We start from the raw sequence: 24,270 nt of genomic DNA, 5'->3' as shown, positions 1-24,270 counted from the left end.
TTGCATTCAGGCAATTAATGTAATTCATAAACGCAGGCTTTAATCTTACATAACTACAAAAAAAAAAACGTAACTAACGTGCTTGTCATTAAAGGGATAGTTCAGAATGCTTAAGTGAGTTTAAAAGTAATCAGTGACTAACCTGCAGTAAACAGAAGTCAGAGCGATTTCAGTTTAAAGAATCAGGGAAGAGCTAGACAAGTTGTGCTTTTTGTGAAAATGCTGTGTGAACGCTAAGTGCTGAGTGACTGCTGACATTTGCTGAAGAAGCTGAAACTGAGTTGTTAAAGCTAAAATAAGCAGAGCACAAGCTAAAAATTAAAAGTTGCAAAGTGCTAGGTAAAAGCAGCAAAACATTAGCTACAAACTAAAAAATAGCAAAAGGCTAGTTAAATGCTAAATGTTGCAAAATGCTAGCTAAACGCAGCAAAAAAATACCTAAATGCTAAAGTTACCAAAAGGCTAGCAATACACTAAAGTGGCAAAATGCTAGCTAAAAGTAGCTACAGGCTAGCTAGAAGCTAAAAGTAGCAGAATGCTTAAACTTAAAGTAGCATAAAAAGGCAAAAGTAAAACTAGTCTGCTGAAGCAGATTTCAATGAGAACAATGTTTTTGAAGGACATCTCAGTGTATTTCTACGGGGAAAATATTTGTAAATAGTTATAAAAGTATAAGTTACAAAAACTAAAATTGGCATCACCCATCTCCTGTTTAAGCTGAACGTGTTCATATGTGAAAGGCTAACAAAGCACAAAGTACGCAGAAGCAGTTAGATCGCCAAAAGTGTGCAGAAACATGAGAAACAAGGAGAGAATATTGTGAATTCTGACTCAGCGTTTATAAAGAGGCAGTGAAACAAACTGCTGCTTAGAGGAGAGCGCATTCAAGAATGATTTTCAACATCAAAAACAACTCAAACTTTAAAAGTTTTATTGGAGGTCAGTCAAATGTTTATTGTAATGTTTTACTCCAGTCACTGCCTGATTCAAGAGGGATGTAAAAATCCATAACAAAGTGTCTGCTCGAAATGAGGTAATTCTGTTGAGTTTGAATTGTCTTTTACAGCAGAAATAATCTTATGAATGAGCTCTCTTCTCAGTAGCTGTTAGCCTGAGTCCTTCCTGAGAACCTCTTCCTGATTCTCCAAACTGAGACTTCAGAGGTACTCCTCACAAACACACTTAAAAAAAAACACATAAACCTGTTGGAATGTAAAGAAGCAGAGTCTCAAACATGACAAGCTACAGAAAATTAGCAGCAAGAAGTTGAGGTTCAAAGAACAAACAAGGGGGAAAAAAGTTTTTTGTTTCTGCAAGTATCAATCCATTGATATAAAATGTATCTTGGACATAACCTTGACAGAACGACAGACATCCATCCTTAGAATCATAAAAAACTTTTCATGTTATCAAAAGTTTGTAAGTCGGCGTTCCTCTATGCCAGTGAGGGGAATTTAAAGTGAAAATCACTCATGCTACAGTTGCAGTGTAACTACTTGTAGGAGGTCATTTCTCTCTTCTTTTTTTTTAAGACACGCGCACACACACACACACACACACACAGAAAAGCCATGCGCACGCTCACACACATTCAGCTCAGTCTCCATTAAGTGAGATAAGGCGAAATCTCTCTGCGTCACTCGTGGGTCTTTCTTTCTCCGCACAGACCGCCCGACCAAATGATAGCACGAGGGGCCGGACCTCCGTCTCTCTGCAGGAGGCTGATAAATCCTGTCACACACACACGCATACACACACGCCCCGCAGACACACACTATTCAGTACCGGAGCGCAGATATGCACTTATTACATTTAAACACACACGTACACTTGTGACAGTCATTCAGACAGAGCACTGACCGGACCTTAATCCATCTCCATGGCAACAACAGTCCCGGTATGCTGTGAGTGTGTGTGTGAGCGCAGCGACCTGACCTGGAGAAAGTTACAGTGTGTGTCGGTCTTCATCAGTCATAGGCTCGCACTCTCTCGCAGGGGGAGCAGGAATGGATTTATCTGGTGATACTCTGATATGGCTGATAGGGTTAATTGGTTTTCAGAGGGCATGTAGAGAGACAGAGCCTGACACTGACCAGATTACTGCTGAGACACCAGGGAAAGACCTACCACAGACTGACAGAGCAGGAGAGGAGAGGAGAGGAGGGCGGCGAAAATAAATGTACAGTTGGGGAGAAACTGGAAGCAGGAGGTGCAGCGAGGAGGACAGGTGGTGGGGGGGCTTTATCTTTTACCACGAGAGCTGAGAGGTCAAGGAGTAGAGGTACTGAAGTATGCGACGAGAGGAAAGAGATCTAAGGGCAAAACGGAATTAAATTAAACTGGATGCGGCCGATGTTTAGCTTGGCTGCACAGTGGAGCAGCTGGTTAGCGGCCCTGCCTCACAGCGAGAAGGTTCTGTGTTCAAAATTCATCTGGGGCCTTTCAGCGTGGAGTTGGTGTTTTCTCCCTGTGTGTTCTCAGGTTGCCACCTCCAGTCCAAAAACATGCATGTTAGGTTAATTAGAGATTGTAAATTGTCTCTAGGTGTGGATGTGCATGGTAGTTTGTCTGTAAGTGACCCTGTGGTGACCTGCAGGTTGTACGTAGTCTCTCTCCAAATAACAGCTGGAGATAATCTGATATCAGCTTCTTTTTGAATATGTAGATGCTCTTATCACTTTTGGTTCCAGAAGGGTCCATTTTTTGCATTTGTTTTGCAAGCCATATACATTCCTATATTTTTTCTATCGGTCTGTTGTTACCAGTCCTTCCAAAAAGCCAGCAGTCAACTACAAATTCTGAAATGAATGGTTTGTTTGTTTGTTTTTAATAGCATAGCAAGTTGAATGGAAGACAGCTAGATTTCTTTAATTCTTGACAATGTTTCACTTCTCAGGAGTTTCCTCGGTTTACATCTGAAATGCATATTGCTCGCCAGCTTTCATGTCAGTGTTTTAGATTAATATCTTATGTTGAGAAATGACAGAGTTGTAGCCATTTTGGTCCAACCTTGAAAATAACACAATCTCATCTCATGCAATACCATTTATATGTCTCTCAGCTGCTGCCACATCAAATTTTAGCTCAATGGGTTTTTTTTTGCCATTTTTGTGTAAGTTATTGTTAATTAACTTTGATGGCCGTCTTGAACTGGATTGAAAAACTTTATCATCCACCTTTGTGTTCAGTGGCAGGCAATAGAGATGCAGAGGTTCAAGTGTTTAAGGGAGAATGTACAGTGGCATTTTATGGCTGCGATTTTTACTAAGAATTATCTTCTCTTGAAATCCCTTCCAACAAACATTATTTAGACACACTGGACAGTATGCACAAAGAGGAGTGTCACGATATAAAAAGTAAATCTCATGTTGTTTCAAGATTTGTCCACTTCAGTCATTCAATAATTATTGCTTTGACAAGGCTTTCTTTTCACCTCTCAGGGCTTTCACTTTTCCTTGAAAACTTTAGTTCAGCTTCTGAAGTGACAAACGAGGACCGACTGATAACACAGTGACATAATCACCTTTTCTTGTAATAAGATTCACAGAAATGCTTCATAGTGCATTTTAAGCTACTCAGGCAAAGATTTTGCGAGCTGCTGCCATGTTTTTTTTTCCTCGCTTTCTCTGCTGTCCTAATTGCGTAATAATTCTCAAGTTCCCCCAAAGGAAGTTAATGTTTCATACTTGTTTTTTTTGTTTGTTTTGTTTTGTTTCTCAGAGCATAAAGAAGTAACTGTTTGTGTAAAAGCCAAAATGTATGAATCTCTGCAGTGAAAATTCTTCAAAAACAGAATTATCACATTTGACAAGTGTGTGCAACTGTTTTGAAAAAGTTTCAAGAGCACAGCAAGTTCTCAAGCCACCGGAGACATGACATGAATTTTTAATCCCGACTCACAAAGTCTGACATCAGTTGCTTTTCCACTTGGTTTTATCCTCAAGGTTGTTAAAATGGGTACTTATCGATTTGGCGTAAGTCGATACAGAGCTCCAGTTGCTCATCACCAAACTCTGTGAAACAAAGTCTTTAGAGTTGCCGTTAAATATTCCTGAAATATTCATCACTGTTGGTTTTTCCTGGAGTTCCTCACAGCCTTTTGTTTCACCATCTTGCCCGTCAGGACGGACTAAACACAGGTTTATTCAGCAGGGCTGTGCCTCATGGTCACTGTTGCAGATTTTAAGGCAGAAGCCAAAAGCCACAACAAGGACCACGGTTTCCAGTTGTCAATTACTGAGCTGCAGCAGTGAAGCAACACAATCACTTGATAGCAGATTTTTTTTTATTTTTATTTCGAATCCCTCCCCCCCCTGCAGCCCATGACTGACCCCAGTGGTTTTCTGGTTTTATGTCTGCTTGCTCAACCACTGCCTATGTTTTATTATCCACGACCTTCTTTTTCATTTCTCCTCTCTCAGTTCTCTACGTATTTATTTTTTCTTTTTCTTTAACTTTTAAATAGCTTCTTTGTTGAAACCGTCCAACAACCGGCCTACATGGTGGTCTTGGTTGGCTCTGATGGTGTGGTTTCTGTCTTTCTACAGCAGCCAGAGGGAGTGTCATGGTTTGGGTCTTTGTTACAGCCTTTGGTTTTGTTTTGTGTTGTTTTGGTTTCAGGCTGTTTGGTAGAGTTATGTTCTGCTCCTATGGTCATATGTTTAGATGTCCTCCATGGTCCTAGTTTCCAGCTTCTCTCCTTTTCCATTAGTAATCAGCACACCTGTTGTCACTCAGTAATTGCCCCTCCCGCTAAATAAACTCCCTGTTTTTCTTTAGTTCTTTGTCAGATTATCTGTTAACCTCCATGCATTTTGCTGTTTGCCCATTCCTCTGTTTACTTCCTGTTGTTTTCTTAGGAGGTTATGATTTGGGTTGTGTTGGTTGGTTTGTTTGGCAGTCTGTTAGCAGGATTACTAAAGAATTAATGAACAGATTTTGATGAAGTTTTTAGGAAATGTTGGGGTTGGCACTTAAAGTTTGGCGGTGATCCGGATTATGATCCTACAATTTTTTAATGACCCTATGGCCTTGGTGGAGGTTTTTGCTCTTCAGGTGCTTTTAGCTAAAAAGAGCTGAAAATTACCTTCCTTGCACCTGCATTTGTGTCCTGCCACTAACCTTCAAAACATGACAGGTAGAGCACAAGCTGTGTGTGAAAATATATCGGAAGAGACCAGCAGATCTCATCTCTTGTGTATTTTCCTATCTTCTAGTTTCTTGATTAGGCTTCATGTATTATAAAGTTTATTGTTTAATTCACTAATTATCTATTAAGTCTTTTATCTGTCCTAACTCCTATAAAATTGTTATAAAATTTATGGTGGCTGAAAGCTGCAACTTTCAAACGAAACATTCAGCAAATGTGAAAAGTTTCATAAATAACTCCGACACAAATGCACCTCATATTTACAAACTGGATGTTTTATGCTGTATCTTTGAATATTTTGTCAACGTGTGAGCTCGAGAATGGAGAAGAATCATCAAACTGAAGAAACCCATATTTGCGGTTCACACACACTTGTCACACTTGTCAGTAAACTCGTTTACTCAAGGCTGGGGCTGCATGCTCACGCGCATATGAGCGCTGCATTATGTGGAGCCTGAACAAAAATTAATGGAGCAGAAATGTCCTTGAAAGTTAAAAGATGCCTGTGAAATTGCAAATGAGAAAGCAAAAATCTCTCTCTGCTAAATTGGAGTGCCCTTTCTGCGTTTCACTCTGTAATTTGTTGATTTGTCAAATATTCACACATGAACAGTTTTACTGTCCCCTGTGGGCCGCTGCAGGCAAACGATGCCGGAGCGGTCCTTTCCAGCGCATTCTGAGTGACAAAGAAAGTTGAGCAATTGAGGTTTGGTGAGAAAACAATAGCCTGAAGGAGGAGAAATATAATGGGGGGGGAGAGAGAAATGCAGCCAGTGGCAGCAGAAAATGCAGAGTCCTCAGTGAACACTGCATCAACAAAATAATTTAAAAATTAAAAGTTTGGAAACGGGTTGGAGTGCAGACTGATTCTGCAGTTTTCTTCTATCTTCATGTTAGTGTTTTTTGCACATTTTGTAATTTAAAAATGAAAAAAAGCATCTCATGAATGTAAAAAAACCATCTGACGGGCGTACAGATCATCTATTAGTTCGAAATAAAATGAAAACGTAATATGTGGCTAAACTCAAATGAAGCTCTTCCACACTTAAAAGCCTACAAATGTCTGTCTGAGGAAACCCACTGGTTCTGCATTACCCTGCTGCTGAGATGTCCCATCCAATTTAATGGGTGTCAGTTTGAAGAAGTGATGTGAGCTCGCTTATGGCAGTTAGTGATTAGAGAAGATGTCAAGCTCAATAAAGCCGAGCTGCTGTGAGGTTCACAGATGTCTCTAAAGATAAAGAGGCTTTCCCACTTGGTGAGACCTGATTGATTTTATTATACACTATTAAAATCTAAACATTTATTCTGTTTTCTATTAGGTTAAAGAAGATACAAACAACTTCTATTGCTTAATTGTATAATCCAGAGGGTCTTTTTTTTTGGTCTACTTTCTTCATATTCTTGCTCCATATGCAGACAGGACACACTAATGGAAGTCACTTCTAAAAGTTTGGGCACTTTTAGTGTTTTTCATATCTTTCATGGTTTTTTTTTTTTTTTATCATTACTTAAAGTTTGCAACATTTCTGTTAGAAAAACTGCTCAACCCCCCACACCCACACCCCTCCTTTTCACCTGACAATTTAGATTCCTGGTCACCTTTAAAAAAAATGAAAAAGAAAAAAACACTTCTTTATACAAATTTGACACTGTCACAACAAAAACTACAAACTGCACTTTTATAAACCCGTTGCCGTTTAGCCGAGGACAAAGAAACCTGTCAAAACCCTTCGTACTGTTAGACAAAAGTGTCCACCTGCAGTTCGGTTCAGATATTTTTGGATTCGGGCTAATCACCTGTAGCTCCTGCATGACAATTGCGAATGCCCGCAGCATTATTTGTTGCCTGACAGCAGTACAGCCAATCACTGTAGACCAGAACATCCCTCCTGGAGAAAATATTTTCTAGTTTCTGGCTTTCTTTTTCCCACTGCACATGGCCATTAGCATTTTTGCCAGTGGTCCCACTCATACTTCTGCACATATATTTCCATCAAATTAGGACGATGCTGTAATTTAAAAAAAACGCTGTGTAGATGAAGTGATAATGAATGTTAAAGCTTGTTTTGTTGTAAACTAAATATTAATTACTGATACTAATAGGCTGCAACTCTCTGTGACAGCTCCTTACCCAGCTATCCTAATGGCCGTATTTTAAAATATCATTTCTGCTGCTGGTCAGTGGCTCTGAATTTGAGGTAAAGCATTCCCAGTTTCAGAGTCTAGTCCTAAAACTTTTGTGTGGTATTATTGTTGTAATTCCAGTCTAGCTGCTTCTGTATAATTCGATTTAGTGCACAGTGATGCATTACCTGTTATAAGATTGTTCTTTCTGAAAACATAATCACCTTTTCCCTCAAGTATTGGCAGCATTTTCCTAACCTCAGATGATATTGTTCCAGCCAGCTCGACAGACTGTTGTTCAAAAACAGACAGAGGAGCGCCTTAGCTGATAATTGGAGCCCAAGTGGATTTGTGACAATAGATTTTTTTTGTTACCTGAGCTGGGGGATTATGCTCTGAAATCTCAGGTATTAGATGGCTTACAAGGGGGATTAGGCACTGTGCTTGATTCACGGCCGTCCTGAACAGATAATGAGTCTGGGGTGTAGTATATCTCCCCAAAAACAAAAAGAAATTATATTCAGTGCAGAAATAGGGTTGGGCATCAGAGGTATTATTCATCCCAAAGAGTCCTGTTGCCGTCAGAAGTGGGTGGTTTTTTTTCTAATAGTCAGATAATATGTGACTGCAGCAAAATGGACCCTAGCTCACTCTTCTGCTGCGGAATGCAGATTTTGCCCTTTTTTCGTGACAAAGGCTTCGTATAGTCAGGTGATCCGGTCATGTGGGGGTTCTTATATAAGAGTACTTTGTGGTACTCCAAAGAAAATGCATTTCTATTGTAGACAGTAGTCTTATCTGCACTGTGACATCTTGTCTGCATGTTCTGCTTTGAAATGACTTCTAGTAATCAGGCTTTTCATCATGTCTAAGATATATCATATAATTGTATATTCAGCAGTAAAATGCAAATGCATATTACTTTTTTGATTCACATGTGCATGTTTCTGATAAGAAAAGATCAGTGGAAACTGCCAAAATCCCAACTCTTTCTCAAGTTCTCAAATAAAAACAACATTTTATAAAACATTTGTCAGAGAGAACGGAAACGTCAAACGTAACCGAGGCTTAATGTAGCCAATTGTTTTCCAGTGATCAGCTGTTTTTGCTTCAAGATAACAAACGTAACTGGGTGAAACTGATTGGTTTAATAATTTCATTCAACGCTTTTGTTTCCATTGTTGCTTATTGGTCACGGGGCAGATAAAGTTGTTGACCCATTTAAGGCTTCATTTGTTACAATAAGGATTATATTTGCTATTTCGTAGAGACTTCCTGCCTAATCAGTTGTAAACTCTGAATAGGCATTTCTTCATGGGGATCAAATCCCACAAAAAAACCACAAAGCAAAGAGTTTGAATGTTTAAGTCAAATCTCAGACTGTCCTTTCAGCTCTTCCTTTCCATACCTGTTCAGAAAAATAATAAAAATTCAAAGCATGTAACAGTTTGATGAAAGTTTGTTTGCACTGTTGTGTCTCCTTTTGTTTGCTGACCTTCCCTCTGCCTGACAAGGATCTCGACTTTCCAAGCCAACTCTTTGCACAAAGACTTTTCTAAGAGAGATGTACAATACGTTGTGCAATATTAAATTTTATAACTGACAGATATATTAACCTTGACTGTCTCACACTGCTGTGCTGTCAGACGCGGATTCATTTATCTTAGCTAAAGTCCTAAACCTGCGCTGCACTGACACGGAGGAAAAAGATGCATTTTACCGCAGCAGCTGGCTCTCCTGGAGTCAATGAACTCATCAATTCATACAGCATGTAGCAATAAATACTGCACAGACCAGCACTGCAGACACTAAATACTGATGTTCATTGATGCTCTGTTGCCTTAAATTGTGGTTAGTGGGAACATTTTTACCCTCTCAGCAAGGGTAAAGAGAATAAAATAGATTGCAAGGTGAGTAACGTGATAAAGTACTTTTTTTTTTTTCAGTTTTCCTCTTGTCAAAATAAAAAATGCAGCTTCAACGCACATTAAGACACTCAATAACTCTCACATAACTTAGATTTGTAAAACAAAAATAAGATTTCTTGCCTTGAAAAATGTTTTTTTTACTAAAAGCTCAAGACTTGTCAGTGATACTCAAATTTACCTGTTTTTAAAAGGCCACATTTTCTAAAACTATTCTCGAGCTGCCTCACAAAACTTAAATTTGAATGGCTTTGAACTTTATGAAACAAGAAAAAGAAGAAGAAGAAGGAAAAATAAAAGATCTCTTCAACCAGTAGATTCAGTCCTTCTTGAAAGGATCTGGGTGACTTGAAAGTATTATTTGAAGATTTTTCTCATTAGAAACTCAGATAAACTCTGTGGGGGAAAACATGTTCTTTTAACCCTGCTGTTGTGTTCATTCCTTGTTAACTAGGTTTGTATTTCTGGTCGACAATGGCTGCCTGAACCTAACCATGATAAAACATACTGTATATTACCCCCTAATGGTATAATATATCTTTTAATCAACTTATCTTCTTATGAAAAGGACAAATTTAGATCTGTCAAGAGCAACACAGGTGTACAGAAGTTGAATAAAATCCTCAAAAATGAACTAAAATGATCAAAAATGATTTTAATCAGATCTCATGTGTGGGAAAGTTCATAAAATCTCAGTTAGATTAAAGGAACAACCTTTTTTTTCAGAGAGAAAACATCTAAAATTGTCAACTTTATATGAACAAATCTTCGTTTTTGTGCCTCACCTGTCTGTAATAAACTCATCCCAACCTCTTTGCAGCTGGGCGAGGAAACCTTCAATCGTGCAAAGCTGCTGAACGTTGGCTACACGGAGGCTCTGAAGGAGGCCGAGTACGACTGCTTCATCTTCAGCGACGTGGACCTGATCCCGATGGATGACAGGAACCTCTACCATTGTTACGACCAGCCAAGACACTTTGCCATTGCAATGGATAAGTTTGGGTTCAGGTGAGATTATTATGCCTATCTGAATCTAACACCTACTACAGTTACTGAAATATGTTTTAAAAAATGTGAGCTGTTGGTTGGTTTACAAGAAATACCATTTGGCCTGCAGCCTTTTTTAGATTCCCAACTAATAGCAATGTTTAATTTATGTGAGCCTTGTTTACTTTTGAAATACTTTTTCCTGCAGCCTAAATTTAGATGAAAACGCACGGCAGTTCACTGCTGTCAATTTATTTTAGTTGCACCTCTGTTCTAACAAGGAGACATGTTGCAAAGTGTAAAAAAAAAAAAAAGTGTCGACTGAAAAGATCTTTTTTTAACAGCAAAGGCTGCATGCAAACCAGATCTGTTAGACCAACAAAGAGCCAGCTGTTTGTTTCTGTTTCAACCAGGAGCTACAAAAGAAAGAAAAAAACCATGTTGTCATTTTTCACTGTGTTTCTATATGTTTACACATATTTTTGTGTTTTTTTTTTTTTAACTCAAAGGCTTTTAAATCCAGAGCAACCAGAGAACCTCCAAGTGGCTGGGTCTTGTTTTACCACCCATTTGCATAATGTCACCCAACCTGCCCTCAATTATCTAAAAGCACTAAAAGTATTGATGAATAGTCCAAACATGGTCAACAAATGTGACCTACCCATCCAAGAGCTGTCAGTGCACAAGAGTTATCCAAGTGAAAAGCCTCTGGGGCTCCAGCAGTCCTGATATACGGGAATGCTCAATAAGCTAATGCTATCTGGCAATGAAAACAATGCCAGGTGGTACGCAGAGCTGCTGCTGACGGTTCTTGTTAGTAATGAATCAGTGCGGACTTCAAAAGATGTCCGTTAAACTTCTTTTTTTTATATATATATATATTTATTGGGTTTTCAAAATACAGCATACAAAAATCATACAGAAGAGTATGAAGCATATACATATTTAACAAATTGCTGTATAAGAAGAAAGAAAACTTACCAAAATGACAATCAAAATAAAAACGCAACAAAACAAGCAAAAATAAAATAAAATAAAATAAAAATAAATAGAATAAAGTAGAAACAAGTCAGAGCAATTATCTAAATAACTGGCTACACTGCACTGATTACCATTTGCACTTTAGGATGGTACTACCTGTCTAACAAGGCACAGGTGGCAAACTAAGAGACTGTGTGAGCTTGGGGCTCAGTCTCAGACTGCGAAAGATGATCCAAAAACGGCTGCCAGATATTACAGAACTTATTAGTGGAGCCCACAACATCATACCGCAGTTTCTCCAAGTGGAGAATCTCAGTGAAATCGCTTAACCACATTTTAAACTGAGGAGCCTTGTCAGTTTTCCACAATCTTAATATTACTTTCTTAGCCACTACCATTCCATACATCACAGTTGTTTGCATAGAAATGCTGCGGTTCCTAAGTGAGGGAGAATATCCAAACAATGCAATCTGGGGGTCAGGATCCAATGTGCACTTATACACTTTAGAAAACAATTTGAAAATGTCACACCAATATTGAAAGAGTTTGGGGCATGACCAGAACAGATGTGACAGGGAGCCATCAGCTGACCTACATTTATCACATTTTGGAGATATTGAGGGGAATATTCTGTGCAATTTCATTTTAGAATAGTGGAGTCTATGAAACACCTTGAATTGAATTAACTGGTGCCTTACATTAATAGAACATGACCGGATCCTCCCAAGACCCTCCTCCCAGACCTCACTCCCAATCTGTATACCCAGCTCCTCCTCCCATGCGGCCATCAAGGAGCCTGTGACAAAATTCATTCGCCCTGCAAAGACATCCACAAAGCTTGAAGTTATTTTTTTTGATACTGGAGAGCCCAACAGCATTTTATATATCTTATTTTCTTCTGGTTGGGATCCGTTAAACTTCTTGACTTCCTGAAACCCCAAAAGGATGAGAGGAGAGGTCGGATCAGGTGGACTTAGTTACTATGTAAAAAATAAATATATATTTTTTAACGGTCAGCCAACTCTGGTAATATTACAAAAATGCACAATTTGTGGTATTTCAGGGAGGCAACATTAGCTTCCTCAAAATAAAAGAATCAAAGTGTTTTTAATTAAAAAAAAACAAGATTAAATCATTAAATGTGAAGGTAAGTGTTGCTTTTTTATGTTAGCAGCCCCTAAGACCTCTTGAACAATCCCCTTGAACTCATTTTGCTTGTTTGTTTGTTTGTTTTCAGAAGGCTTGCGGACCTTGAGTAAGGAGTTAAAATCGGTTACAAATTTCTTATCCAAACCTTAAGTGTTTGTCCTCTGGGTTCAGGCTGCTCGAGCGCTCTTCAGAGATCACATTAACACGAGGTCGTGACGTTATCCTGTCAGCATTAAACCACTGCTTCCAGAAATGAAACTTCACAGATGAAATGCCAAAAAATGATTTTAAAATAACAAACACTTATTACTGAATTGACGTAATCAGTGCTCATGCTGACTGAAACTAGAGCTCCGTTCAAATAAAAGAACAAAAACATTCTCCGGCGTCCTGGCGGGACGATAAAAATGTGGTTTATTAAAGATGAAAAGCAGCACAAGTAGAAGTGTCTCTGCTCATTACTGGCTCACCAAGTAGGATATTTTCTGTCAAGAAAACCATGAAGGAATGCCCCAAAACAGATATTTGTCATGTGAGAAGCCTAATCATTTCTAATTTTGTAGTTAACGAATTGATTTGAGATATATCGAAGCTTTCAGGGGCTGTAATTTACAGCGCTCTGCCTTGACCTTTAGAATGTAACTAAAACCTCAATTTTGTCACGAGCCATTTTTCAGAGCGCGCTGGGAGAAAGCTCGGCGGCAGCGGAGGTTTCAGCTCGTGACGTATTGTGTGGTTTGAGCTTTAAGGGGAGATGGGAGGCTGACTGACCACCACTCAGGGTGGGATGTGGTCTGCAGCAGATTTAAAAACCACTGTCAGCAAATTTAGAGCTTTCTGAGAGTTTAGGTATTTAGTACTTTTGAAGAAAATCCATTTTGTTTCATTCTTGCACAGCTTAATGTCTAACATTCTAAATAATATCTTTTGGAAGTATTTCAGTATATATGTTCTTGTTTAAACAAGATTATTTTTTATATTTTTTCTGGGGACTTCTTTTATCATGCTTTCTGTCAAATTCGCTAAAATTCTTTTAATTTCTTTTACAATTACCACTATTAGAGTCCATCTACTAGTTTTCTAAAATTCAAGGGTCCGTGACCTTTAACCCTTGTGGGTTTTGAGCTCTGTTTATCATCTTTATCCTGCTGTGAGTTCATCCTTTTGTCATTTGTAACTTTGTACAGACGGTGTGACGTTTATTTCCAGTGAAGCAGTGCATTCTCCACCGGCAAAGAACTTTCCACAAAATTCTGCACATTTTATGCTTTTTGCTGCTAAAAAAAACTAATTTTAACTCGTTTGCATTTTAACCTCGTCATTTTACAGGATTTCCTTCCCAGACGAATCTGCTTTTTGTAAAAGATGTCGATGAATTAAAAGCTTTTTTTCTTTGACTAAGCTGCACAGTTTAAAACTCCTGTAAGAATTGCAGCTCATGTTTAACCCGTTTCAAACTTCTCTTTGTGTAAATTGTTTCTCAGTAATAGATTATGTGGATTTACACATATAAACAACAACAAAACACACACATGGTAAAATCTCAAAAAAAAGCTTGCAGTACATCTTGTTAGTTTTGGTTCTCTTTAACTCTGTATTTCTTCTTCTCCCTCAGCATGTGTTCTTTTAAACATGAACACACATACACACACTCTGACTTCGGACCATGTTGTTGCTCGGAGAGCTGGTGCTGAAACATACGCTCTCATTAGTTTCTGCTTGTCATCTCTCAACAAGGAGCTGTCTCACAATTGACAACACACACTGTACAGAAGACACACACTCGTACAAGCACACACACACACACACACACATTGCCCTCTGGTTAGACTCCAGGCGCCTGTCATGACCCCCCAGCTTATGTCCGTCCCACTCCAATAGTTTCATGACTTTTGGGTATAAATAAAGCCGCTTGTCTGTCTTCTTTTGTTTGCTGTGTATATAAACACACACACACACACACACACACACACACACACACACACACACACTCACATCATCCCACACAAAATACGTGCCAAGCTTCTGCATTCATTATAAAATTAATTCACCTCATTAATTTACCAGTCATACATGTGAAAACTCATCATTAAAAGCTTTCTAGCATTCAGTCTAACGAGACAACTTGGCTTAAAAACAACCTCTGCTGATCAGCTCCAAATGCCCATTCAGACTCGCTGTTTCAGTTTGGTTTTTTTATTTTTTTGCATTTAGTCATTTTATATTTTGAGTGGATTAGAGGAATATAGATTATCCACTTACAGTTAAAAGTCACCCGTAAATTATCCACGTAAATGACAAGATAGATATAAGATCTGACTGCCAGGAACATTTAAAGATATAAAATAAAATAAAATAAAATATGATGTGGCAGTAGCTGAGAGTCATTCATAACACATACTCTGAGCATTATCACACATTATCAACCCATGAGACTGCACAGAATGTTAATTCCAAGGTTGCAAAACATCTGCATTTACAGCGTTTCTCAACATAAGATGATCTTAATGACAAACAGGAATTCTAGGCCCTCAAATTTTTATTTTTATTTTTTACAACATTTTTAGTTGCTTAAAGAAATGTTCCCTTTTGAAGCTTTTGGGCTACAGGTTCTACCATATTTGAGTTTTAATTTGTTGTTTGTTTTGTTTTTTTCCTTACAGTTTTTGTCTCTTTCCGAAAGACTAAAATTTGGTTTCCGAGCCAGAACAGAAATTGTTTTGTCTTGGTGGAAATCCCCCCCCCCCCAGTGTGGTTTGCTTAGTTCCCACTGAAGCATGGATGTTTTATTCAGGTCTGTTCAAATACATTAGACCACAGAAAGAAAAGAGAAAGCTAGAAGCCCATTTCCCACTGAACATGACAGGTTAAGAATTTGCAAATAGATTTATTCTGGGTACCCAGTTCCACTGTTTGCTTCTGGTTCAGCTTTCAAAAAAAAAAAAAAGAGCCTTTTTTCCTCTTTTTATTGTCTACTTATTAAAGATTAAAAAAATTCAGAAGAATTCAATAAGCAAACAGCTCCATTGCAAGATGATTATTTTTTTCTTTGACTAAACATGAATATGGCAAAAGTTATGTATGATTTGTCTTTTTTTTAGTTTACCCACTGAAATCCTCTGTTCCCTTTGGAAATCATCCCTTCACCCGGGAGCCGTGCAGGATATTTTCTCAGATATTTTGATTCAGTAATACAGAGAGGCAGTGCTGCGTGTTTTCCCATGGTCTTGCTTGTTTACACTTTTTTTTAAGTGTTATGTTAATCTAGAACAGGGGTGGCCAACCCTGGTCCTCGAGGGCCACTATCCTGCATGTTTTACTTGTTTCCTCGCTCCAACACACCTGATCCGATGGTTAAATTACCTCTTCATGTTCCGCAGAAGCCTGTTAATCACCCATTGATTCAAATCAGGTGTGTTGGAGCAGAGAAACAAGTAAAACATGCAGGATGGTGGCCCTCGAGGACCAGGGTTGGCCTCCCCTAATCTAGAAAATGTACGCAGGTCTTTTGAAACGTTATTTCTTCCTGCAGCTGAGCTCCTCTGCTTCCTTTTATAAAACCTCGCCTTTTCTGACTGCTCTCCCTTTTTGTCCTTCCTTCTCTCCCGCAGGTTGCCCTACGCAGGCTACTTTGGAGGCGTTTCGGGACTCAGTAAAAAGCAGTTTCTGAAAATCAACGGCTTTCCAAACGAGTACTGGGGTTGGGGAGGGGAGGACGACGACATTTACAACAGGTGAGCACAAGCTGCTCGGTCAGCCTGCAGTATATTTATTTACCTTTTTTTTAAACTTCAGTTTGGAGCTTGTCAAGATTAGCACTTAGACACGTTCACATGTGCATCTGCTCATGCATTATTCTGAGTTTCAGCCATAACTGGAAAAAATGAAGCTTCCCAACTTAAAGTGACACTTTGGTTCTTCATAGAAGAGATGATTTATTGTCGCTGCTCAAAGAAAGAGAATAATTAGCAAATAAATTAACCTTTTGAAGAGCCTCAGTCAGCTATTAATGTCAAGCCGAAGTTCTGTAATGGAGTTGTTGTGGATGGTGGCTGAAATGAAATCTGTAAGAGGAGTGGTTGTTTGACAGGCCGACAGAAAGATGAGTTACATCTGCTCACATGCATCGAAGCATTTACAACACAGTTACTTCCATTTATCTTCTACTCATGTGGCTCCTTGGACTTAAATTAGCCTAATTACCTGCTCATCTGCTCTTGATTTTCTTTTTTTTTTCTCTAAATATGATCTTGAAGTTTAAAAAGATAAAGGCCTAATGTAGAAGTTTTTCTGCTCTGTAAGCACAGATTAGCTCAGGCAGTCACATAAACCAACGAACAAAGCCGCTTGGGTTTTTCTTTATAATTCATCTCAAATTAGCTTCAAAGGAAATTTTATTTCAGCTACATTTGCATTCAGAGAACTGGGCTCAACTACATTAATTATAAAGACTCTCAGCTCAGCTCAGCTCAGCTCGGCGTGACTCCGCCACACAGATACGATGTCACCTCGCTGTTTTTCTGTATTTGCTGTCTGTCTGTGTGTGTGTGTTGTGTCGAGCTGTCGCCCTCACACTGTGAAGCTTATCTTCCTCCTTTCAGAGTTACAGCGTTAGAAGAAAACTGAAAATAGAGCGTTTGAGAAAAGCAGTGTTCGAGAATGGATCGTATGAAGAGAAAAATCCGAAGATTACAGTTGTTTTTTCCACATCTGCTAAGATGTGATAAGAGATCTGTCTGTGGGTTCACGGAGTGACAGCGTTGTGCTCTTATATGTCTGTAATAATGTGTCAAATGATGACAGATAGAGGTAAACTACGAACTTTTTATTGGATGAGAGCAGCAGCTATTAGACGCTGTAGATTTCCCTCGAGATAATCTCTATACTTCAGCTGAGCTTTTTTAGCCACTGTAAAATATGAGATAATGTGGGCAGATATCAGAACTCTCAGATAAAAAAAAAACAAAATAAAAACTGTCTAACAATAACTTCTAAAACTTAAGTAAAAAAACTGACTTAGAACCTACACATTATCCCTCACTGTGAGTAATAATGATTTATTAATGCTGTACTGAAGCCTACCGTCAACATCTTGATTTTAAAGCCCGGCCTGTTTTTAAGTGTTTTGTTCAATCAGCTGAAGGAAGATGTCCTTAAAAAACACAATCAGACACACTTCTGGAAGCCAGTGTTGTGTGAATACTCATACTAAAGCCAAACAAAGCAAGATTCAGACTCTTTAAGCAGAAGTTTTAGCATGGCTTGTGCCATTTCCAACAAGTGAAAACACACACTCTGTCTCACACACTCACTCTTCCTGTTTCTCGTTATGAACTTACCATCAGCCTTTTATTTGTTTTTGGATTGGCTCGCTGTTCCAGCCACAATTATACAGTAGTTCTGACATTTGATTTAAACAAATAAGGATGAATCACATATTTTGGTGATCTTTAATTCACTGTCGGGTGACCATCAGCATGTATCTCCTTGTTATGAATGATGGTGAGGAGGAAACCACAAGATTTAATTTGCCAGCTTTGTAGTTGAACTAAAACACGCTAAAAGCTCTCTAATTCGTGTCTTTGGACTCAGTAAAATAATCAGAGGAAAATGAGGAAATAAAAGAGCAAAGTTCAACATCTGAATTCCTGGTGGCAGTGAAGTCTGCCTCTAGTTTCCCCCCCTGTTGCTGTCAGGAGGCAGAGTTCGTGGGTTTGAACCATTCGAGCGGCTGATGTGTCCACCAGCCTCCATCTGTCCTCTCTTTTTGAAAGCTGCTCCAGATCAGCTAAATGACTAAATTGCTCTTTTACGCCTTCTGCTCTTATCTTCATCACCTTCGCATCCCTCTGTTTGTCCTTGTCTCCAGCCCTCCAGCCAACTAGCTCTTCACATCTCGTATTCTTGTTTCCCTCAAGCAATTTCCTTTTTTTTTTTTCTTGCTGGTTTTGATGCTGCAGAGCATGGCCGCTGCTTAAAATGAGGCAGCTTCTGTCAAGTCTGGGGGAAAACTGTCCCTGCTGCTCAGTGTGACTTCAATCGGTGTCAAAAAGAACACGGGCAACTTCCCCGACTCGTGCCCAGCACAATCCTCAGCTGAAAGTTGGTGGATCTGTCTGACAACAAAAGAAGCGCTCTATGTTGTTTTCTGTGAACATGTCGCCCTGTCTTATGACCTTTACCCTTTCTCTCTGTAAACCTCAAAACTGAGAAATTATGCTGAACATAATTTTGTGGGAATGATGCAAGAGTCTGTATGTTTTGAGATTAACACTTAAACTCTTTGAGAAGTTCAGTCCCACATAAAGGTCAGGTCAAGTCAAGTCAAACGCTGAGGAGTGTTTTACTTTAAAAAATACTAAAGAATCACTGTAAACAACGAGTGGGTCGATCAGTATCTATAGTAACAAAGCTTTAAATAATAAAATAATGATTTAATTATTTTAAACTGAGAACCAGCCTGTGAGAAGTCAATAAAAAGTGAGAAAATACATTTAAATCATGCTGCAAACAAATTCTAAACTTTTATTTTGAAGTCATCTTTTGCAGTGCTTTTCTTTTGAAGGCGAGTGGGTGTTTGTCTCTGTCAGCAGCCTCCACAGAGGAGGAGTTACCTTCACATCAGCACTCACTAAAAATACAAAATAAAGTAACAGGATGTAAAACTTTTACCAAGATAAAGATTAATAAAGATTTATTTGTTTAAGTCGGTGACGAAGCAAGGTTTTTAGTTTGTTATTATCACCTCAGTCCACATGTTCAACGAAAACTAGATTTATTTCACAGAAACAAAAAGAAATAAAAGAAAGGATTTTTTATGTCATTGACATGATGCTGGGGTTTAAAATGCTGCAAAACATGCATTTTGTTTTTCACAAAGACTTTTGTGAGTGTTTATTATTTACATTAAATAAATAAAGTTTAAATTCTTACCACGACTTTTATTAAATGTTTACTCTCAGCAGGTAATGGAAATAATATTTACAGCTAATTATTTAAATAATTTTGTCATTTTCTGAAGAGAACAAATGAGAAGATTTTAAAAATGTATTTATTTGCTCAACTAATTGTTAATTTTATTGCAATTAATATTGTGTAGCATTTAAATAACCCACAAAAGCTGCCATCTGGAACTCCCTAATCTAAAAAGTCAATTTTATTATTTAGCATCAAATCAGAACCAAATTTCCCAAATGTGTTTTTGATGTTAAACAGGCAACAGTTGCTGAGCACCTCGCCACCAGCTGCTCTCAGTTTCTGATTTTATTTTTCTTTATTAAATTTCGCCTTTCAGTAACTACACAAACAGTGTAGAGGCCTTTAAGGATCATCTGCCCAGTGATGTGTGTTATTGTTGCTGTGGGTATATAATCTATCATGCGTTGCCTCTTTAAAGCTCAGTTCCTTTTATTGCAACTTGAAGCACCTTTTCTTTATAGATGGCCTGAAAATGCATCTGCACCAGGATGTTTTAAGGCATGAGGAGGTAACTTATTTTCCAGCCCTGAACACTTCTGTGGGACTAAAGCTTTACACTTGGCTTGTTTGCTCCTGGACTTCAAATTATATCCACCTGGAGGTTTGACTGAAAACGGATTTTCCCAAATTGGTAAATTATTTAACTGAAATGTATGCACTTGGTTAAATAAAGAAGTGATTCTGCCATAATTTTAAATCAACAATATTTAGCTAAATAGCTCTTAGCAGGAGTTTGATGCAGTGAGCTACACTTACTGCCCCTTTTAAATGTGAAATGGTTTAATCCTAAAATTCAAATAACTTCATCAACTGCTGCCAAAAGGTGATAAAACAGCTGATAATGTTTATGTATGTCTTTGTGTGTGTTTATGTGTTTGTTAGCAAAAGAATCATTGAACAAATTTAATGAAGCTTGCAGAAATATTCATAGGATGTACATCTACAACAAGTTAACTCAATTCAAGATGGCTGCCACAGCCAACTGACCTTGAAAACACAAAAATGGCTATAAGTATAGCTAAATATAACAGATACTGAGCTAAACCATGATGTGGTAGTGCATAGCAGGAAGAACAAATTGCTTTTCTTCTGTAAATAAAAAGCCAGCTCACACATTTTCTTTATAAGGTCCTTCTAATACTCTTGTCACCGAACGAGACAGCTTGACAGAGTTTGAACCCGCCGAATGATGCTGAAGTTGAATCAATACGGCGAAGACGAGGCGACAAAGGGAAGAGGCGCTGTGAATGTGCAGCAGGGATGAGTGAGAGGCAGGTCAGCCAGCTGATATGCATCATGCAGTCGCTGATATTGTAATCAGTCGGTGCAAGTGTCCTTGTGACCCTCTCTGAGCTTCATTGACTTGAAAAGGCTGCCACTTTCCAGCAGCAGTGTCATTTAAAGGCTGTTTGAGGATGAAGGCGGAGCTCCTCATCCTCATGAATGTGCAGAATAGAACCTTGGGAAACGACCAGGTGTTGCCCATGATAGCAGAGTTTCGAAATAAAAGGTGAAACCTTGATTTTCCAACATGAATAAATAAACTACAGTCTTCTTTTAGCTACTTCCTCTTAGCAGAGCATCAGCCTGACAGTGGTTTTATTTCTGTTTTATTATTTTGGGTTGTTACCAGCAGGGGCACCTATAGGCCTGTGGTGTTAAGTTTTAGTTGTCAGTTTCAGATATTTTGAGCTTCAATCTTTTTGGTTTGAAGCTGGTTTGGTGTTATTGTTTCCCCCTTTTTTGTCTCCCTTTCTTCTCCCTCTTCCTCTTTTTCCTTCCAAAGGCATGTCTCCCGGGCCTGATGTTTTTGTGTCTGATTTTGTCTGTATATCTTGTCATCTCAGCCTCCAACCGGTTGAGGCAGATGGCCAAGTTCCCTGGTTGTGGTTCTGCTCAGGGGGTCTCTTCCTGTTAAAAGGAAGTTATTTAGTTTCCACTGTTGCCCATCGCCCTAAAATGCTTAGAAAAGGAACTGAATAGAACTGAAGATTTGTAGCGACTCGTTTTATTTATCTAACTGTATTAGATTAGGTGGTTAAAGTGTTTTTAACTATCGTGTTTTTGTTCGTATCTGTACGTGTGTGTGTGTGGGTTCGTTTGTCTGCAGCGTTTGCAAAACATCTCTTAAACCACTGGACAGGTTTTAATGAAGCTCTTAAAACATAATTATTGGATGTATATCTGCAACTGATTAACTTTTGAAGTCTTAAGACCCGTCTGCAGTGCCTCACTGACTGAAATATAGATTTTGTTTGTAATTATGTTGAATAAAACTAGCAGCTATAATGTTGAAGATATTTATTTATTACCACGTGACATTTAACTGATTAATTAAAGAAAAAACAACATTTGAACTGAGAAAACAAGTTTTTGAAAAATTACCTTGTTAAATGTTGAAAAGGAAGGGAATGGATCATTAGTAATGCTGCCGATCCAGTATTTACATTTATCTAGTACCCTTTATTTTATCTGTAAGCCTAAATTTGTCCTGAGAACACTGCACACGGTTTCTGTTTCAAAATCAGAGTCCAGTTCTGAGCCTCTGTGGGACATTTGAGTATTTTTGTTGCTGCTGTAACCAGTGATCCGAGATGAGTGCTATATGACCTTACTCAGTGAAGTCCAGACCTTTTCGGAGTTTTAAAACAAGTTGCTTACAATTGTGTTTCTCCTCTCCGGGTTGAATTGCGCCAGTAAGCACAATAATGAGGGATGCAGCAACAGAAAAAGGCAAGTGCAGAGAGACAAAGGAGGAAAGATGCTTCAGGAGGATATTAAGAAGGAAGTGCAGGGGTGTAAAGAGCCGGAGAGGGAGGGAGGGAGGAGGAGAAATGAAGCATTGAGCGGAAGGTATGGTCCTACAGAATAACTACAGTCAGCAGCTGCTGATACAGGAAATCCACATAGAAGGAAGCAGCGGAGCAGAAATCCACCAAAATGCAGCTTACAGACTTTTTGTCATATATCAGGATTACCCAGCCTTTTAATGTTGGACCAAATCATTCGAACTTGAAAGTCCGTACATGATATCAAAATGAATAGAGAGAAGAAATGTGATGGAAAGAATTTACTGATTTTCTGCTCAAGAACATAAAGCATGAATCCAAACTTCATCATAAGAAATACTGAGACACAGCGGTAATAAGAGGAACAATTTCAGCCTACAGAGTTAAAGAAAATGTTTTTTTGTCTTGTTTTTGTTGTTATCTGTTTTCCATCAGGGCTCCAACTGATCTGAAATAGAAATTATTGTTATTTTGTTCCAATATTTTGATCCAATTTTCTTCTGACAAACAGTTGTTATTTCTAGTTCTTCTGGGATCCATGCTCTAAAAAAATATAAAACACGATGTAAAAACACATATGAAAGCACAGAAAATAATGGTATTATACATTAACTGAGTATTAAAGTGGTCATAAATAAAAACTGAAACATTGTAAGAAAAAAATTAAGTGAATTATACCAAACAGATGCATGACAAAAGCCTTTTTCTTACAGTTGTTATTCATGCCTAAATGCAAATAACTATTGGATATCTACTAAACTTTAACTTTTAGAGCAAATTTAGCCTGATTTCAGCTTAGATTTATCCTAGTCTATGGATCATTCAGATGTTTAGAAATCTTTTCAATACAAAAATGCTAACTGGAGGGTGTCTAACTAACTCTAGCGATCATGTTAGATGTTTTAAAAAAATTATTTCACATTATTTTGTGTAGCATTCAAATAATCTGTGATATGTGTTCCATATTTGCCATTAATTTGCAGGGATAAATAAGTAAAACTACAACAAAAACCTCTCAGTCAGAAAAGAAAGAGCAGAAAATTGTTAGCACCTTTGAGTAATAAAAAAGCCTGGCTGATGCCGTCTATTTGTAACAGCAGAAACTGAAATAACTAAAGCAGGCCAGACTTAATTAGCAGAAACATGACTAATCAAAAGTTGACCCCCCTGCACCATCTGTTTAGAGAGATCCTGGCCTTTGAGCACATTTTGTTGAAGGCCCCTGCTGAAGATGCTCAACTGGAGTGGGACCTGAAGGTAATTCTGGGCTTAAAGCCTTGAGATCTTGTTATCTTCACTGAGTGTTGCAACATGGTGGAAAACAGCTTTTGAGATTGTCATTGCTGTTGTGCCATCACACAATATGTTTATTGCAACACATATTAATTCTACAACCACCACCACTCATAGACAGGTCTCTGCTTCTTATAAACTTTCTCAATTTCCTTGCATGAGTTGCAGGGTCGTCTCAGCCGGGCTGTATGAAGGGCAGATCCAGACACAACAACAACAGCTGCTTCGTTCTTGATATGTTAAGGTTGGATCTCACTGGGCTGCAACTATTGGAGGCTAGTTGGTAATCAGCCATCACAGGGAGTCTCAAAAATGTCTCAAAACATTCACAAAGCAGTCACAAAGCAGTCACTGTTGTCGTGGGAGACTCAGGCCTGTCTCAATTTAGTTCCAGTAACTCAAGAGCGCCAGAGTATGTATGACCCAGGAGCTCTCCATATGACAGAAAACATCTGACAGTACAGCCTTGAATTTCCTGGTCCAAATGTGCCTGGAAGTGCAGTCCAGTTCATAAAATCATAAATTAGGATGGTGAAGAGGGGCAACAAATTAATGTGAACAGCAGAGAATACAGTTTTGCAGGTCATGCACACAAAAGTTAGCTGTGACTTTAAAACATTGGCTGCACGGCTCGCTGGTCGATTGGTCACAAATACTTAGAATTCAGTGAGACCGCAACTAAAAAGTTGCCCATTTTCTCTCAACTTTAAGTCACCAACCAGCAGTGGTGGGATGTAACGAAGTACAAGTACTTCGTTACTGTACTTAAGTACGTTTTTCATGTATCTGTACTTTACTTAAGTATTTTTAAACGTGGGTACTTTCGACTTTTACTTCGCTACATTTTACAGTAAGTATCTGTACTTTCTACTACACTACATTTTTATAATGT

The 24,270-nt window shown here is 38.4% G+C and overlaps 1 protein-coding gene across 2 annotated transcripts in view; it reads left to right on the top strand.

The window, feature by feature from the left end:
* Positions 1-24,270, top strand: part of b4galt2 (UDP-Gal:betaGlcNAc beta 1,4- galactosyltransferase, polypeptide 2) — a 139,757-nt gene that overhangs the window by 97,190 nt on the left and 18,297 nt on the right. For both annotated transcript variants that reach the window (XM_017426053.3, XM_017426052.3), the window contains exons 5-6: positions 10,022-10,209; positions 15,930-16,052. In XM_017426053.3, coding sequence (XP_017281542.1) covers positions 10,022-10,209; positions 15,930-16,052 — 311 coding nt within the window. The remainder of the gene's footprint in view (positions 1-10,021; positions 10,210-15,929; positions 16,053-24,270) is intronic.

Source organism: Kryptolebias marmoratus, linkage group LG20, assembly GCF_001649575.2.
Source record: "Kryptolebias marmoratus isolate JLee-2015 linkage group LG20, ASM164957v2, whole genome shotgun sequence".
NCBI lineage: Eukaryota > Metazoa > Chordata > Actinopteri > Cyprinodontiformes > Rivulidae > Kryptolebias > Kryptolebias marmoratus.
The sequence above is the reverse complement of the archived record's forward strand: the minus strand, read 5'-3'. Positions and strand labels throughout refer to the sequence as shown.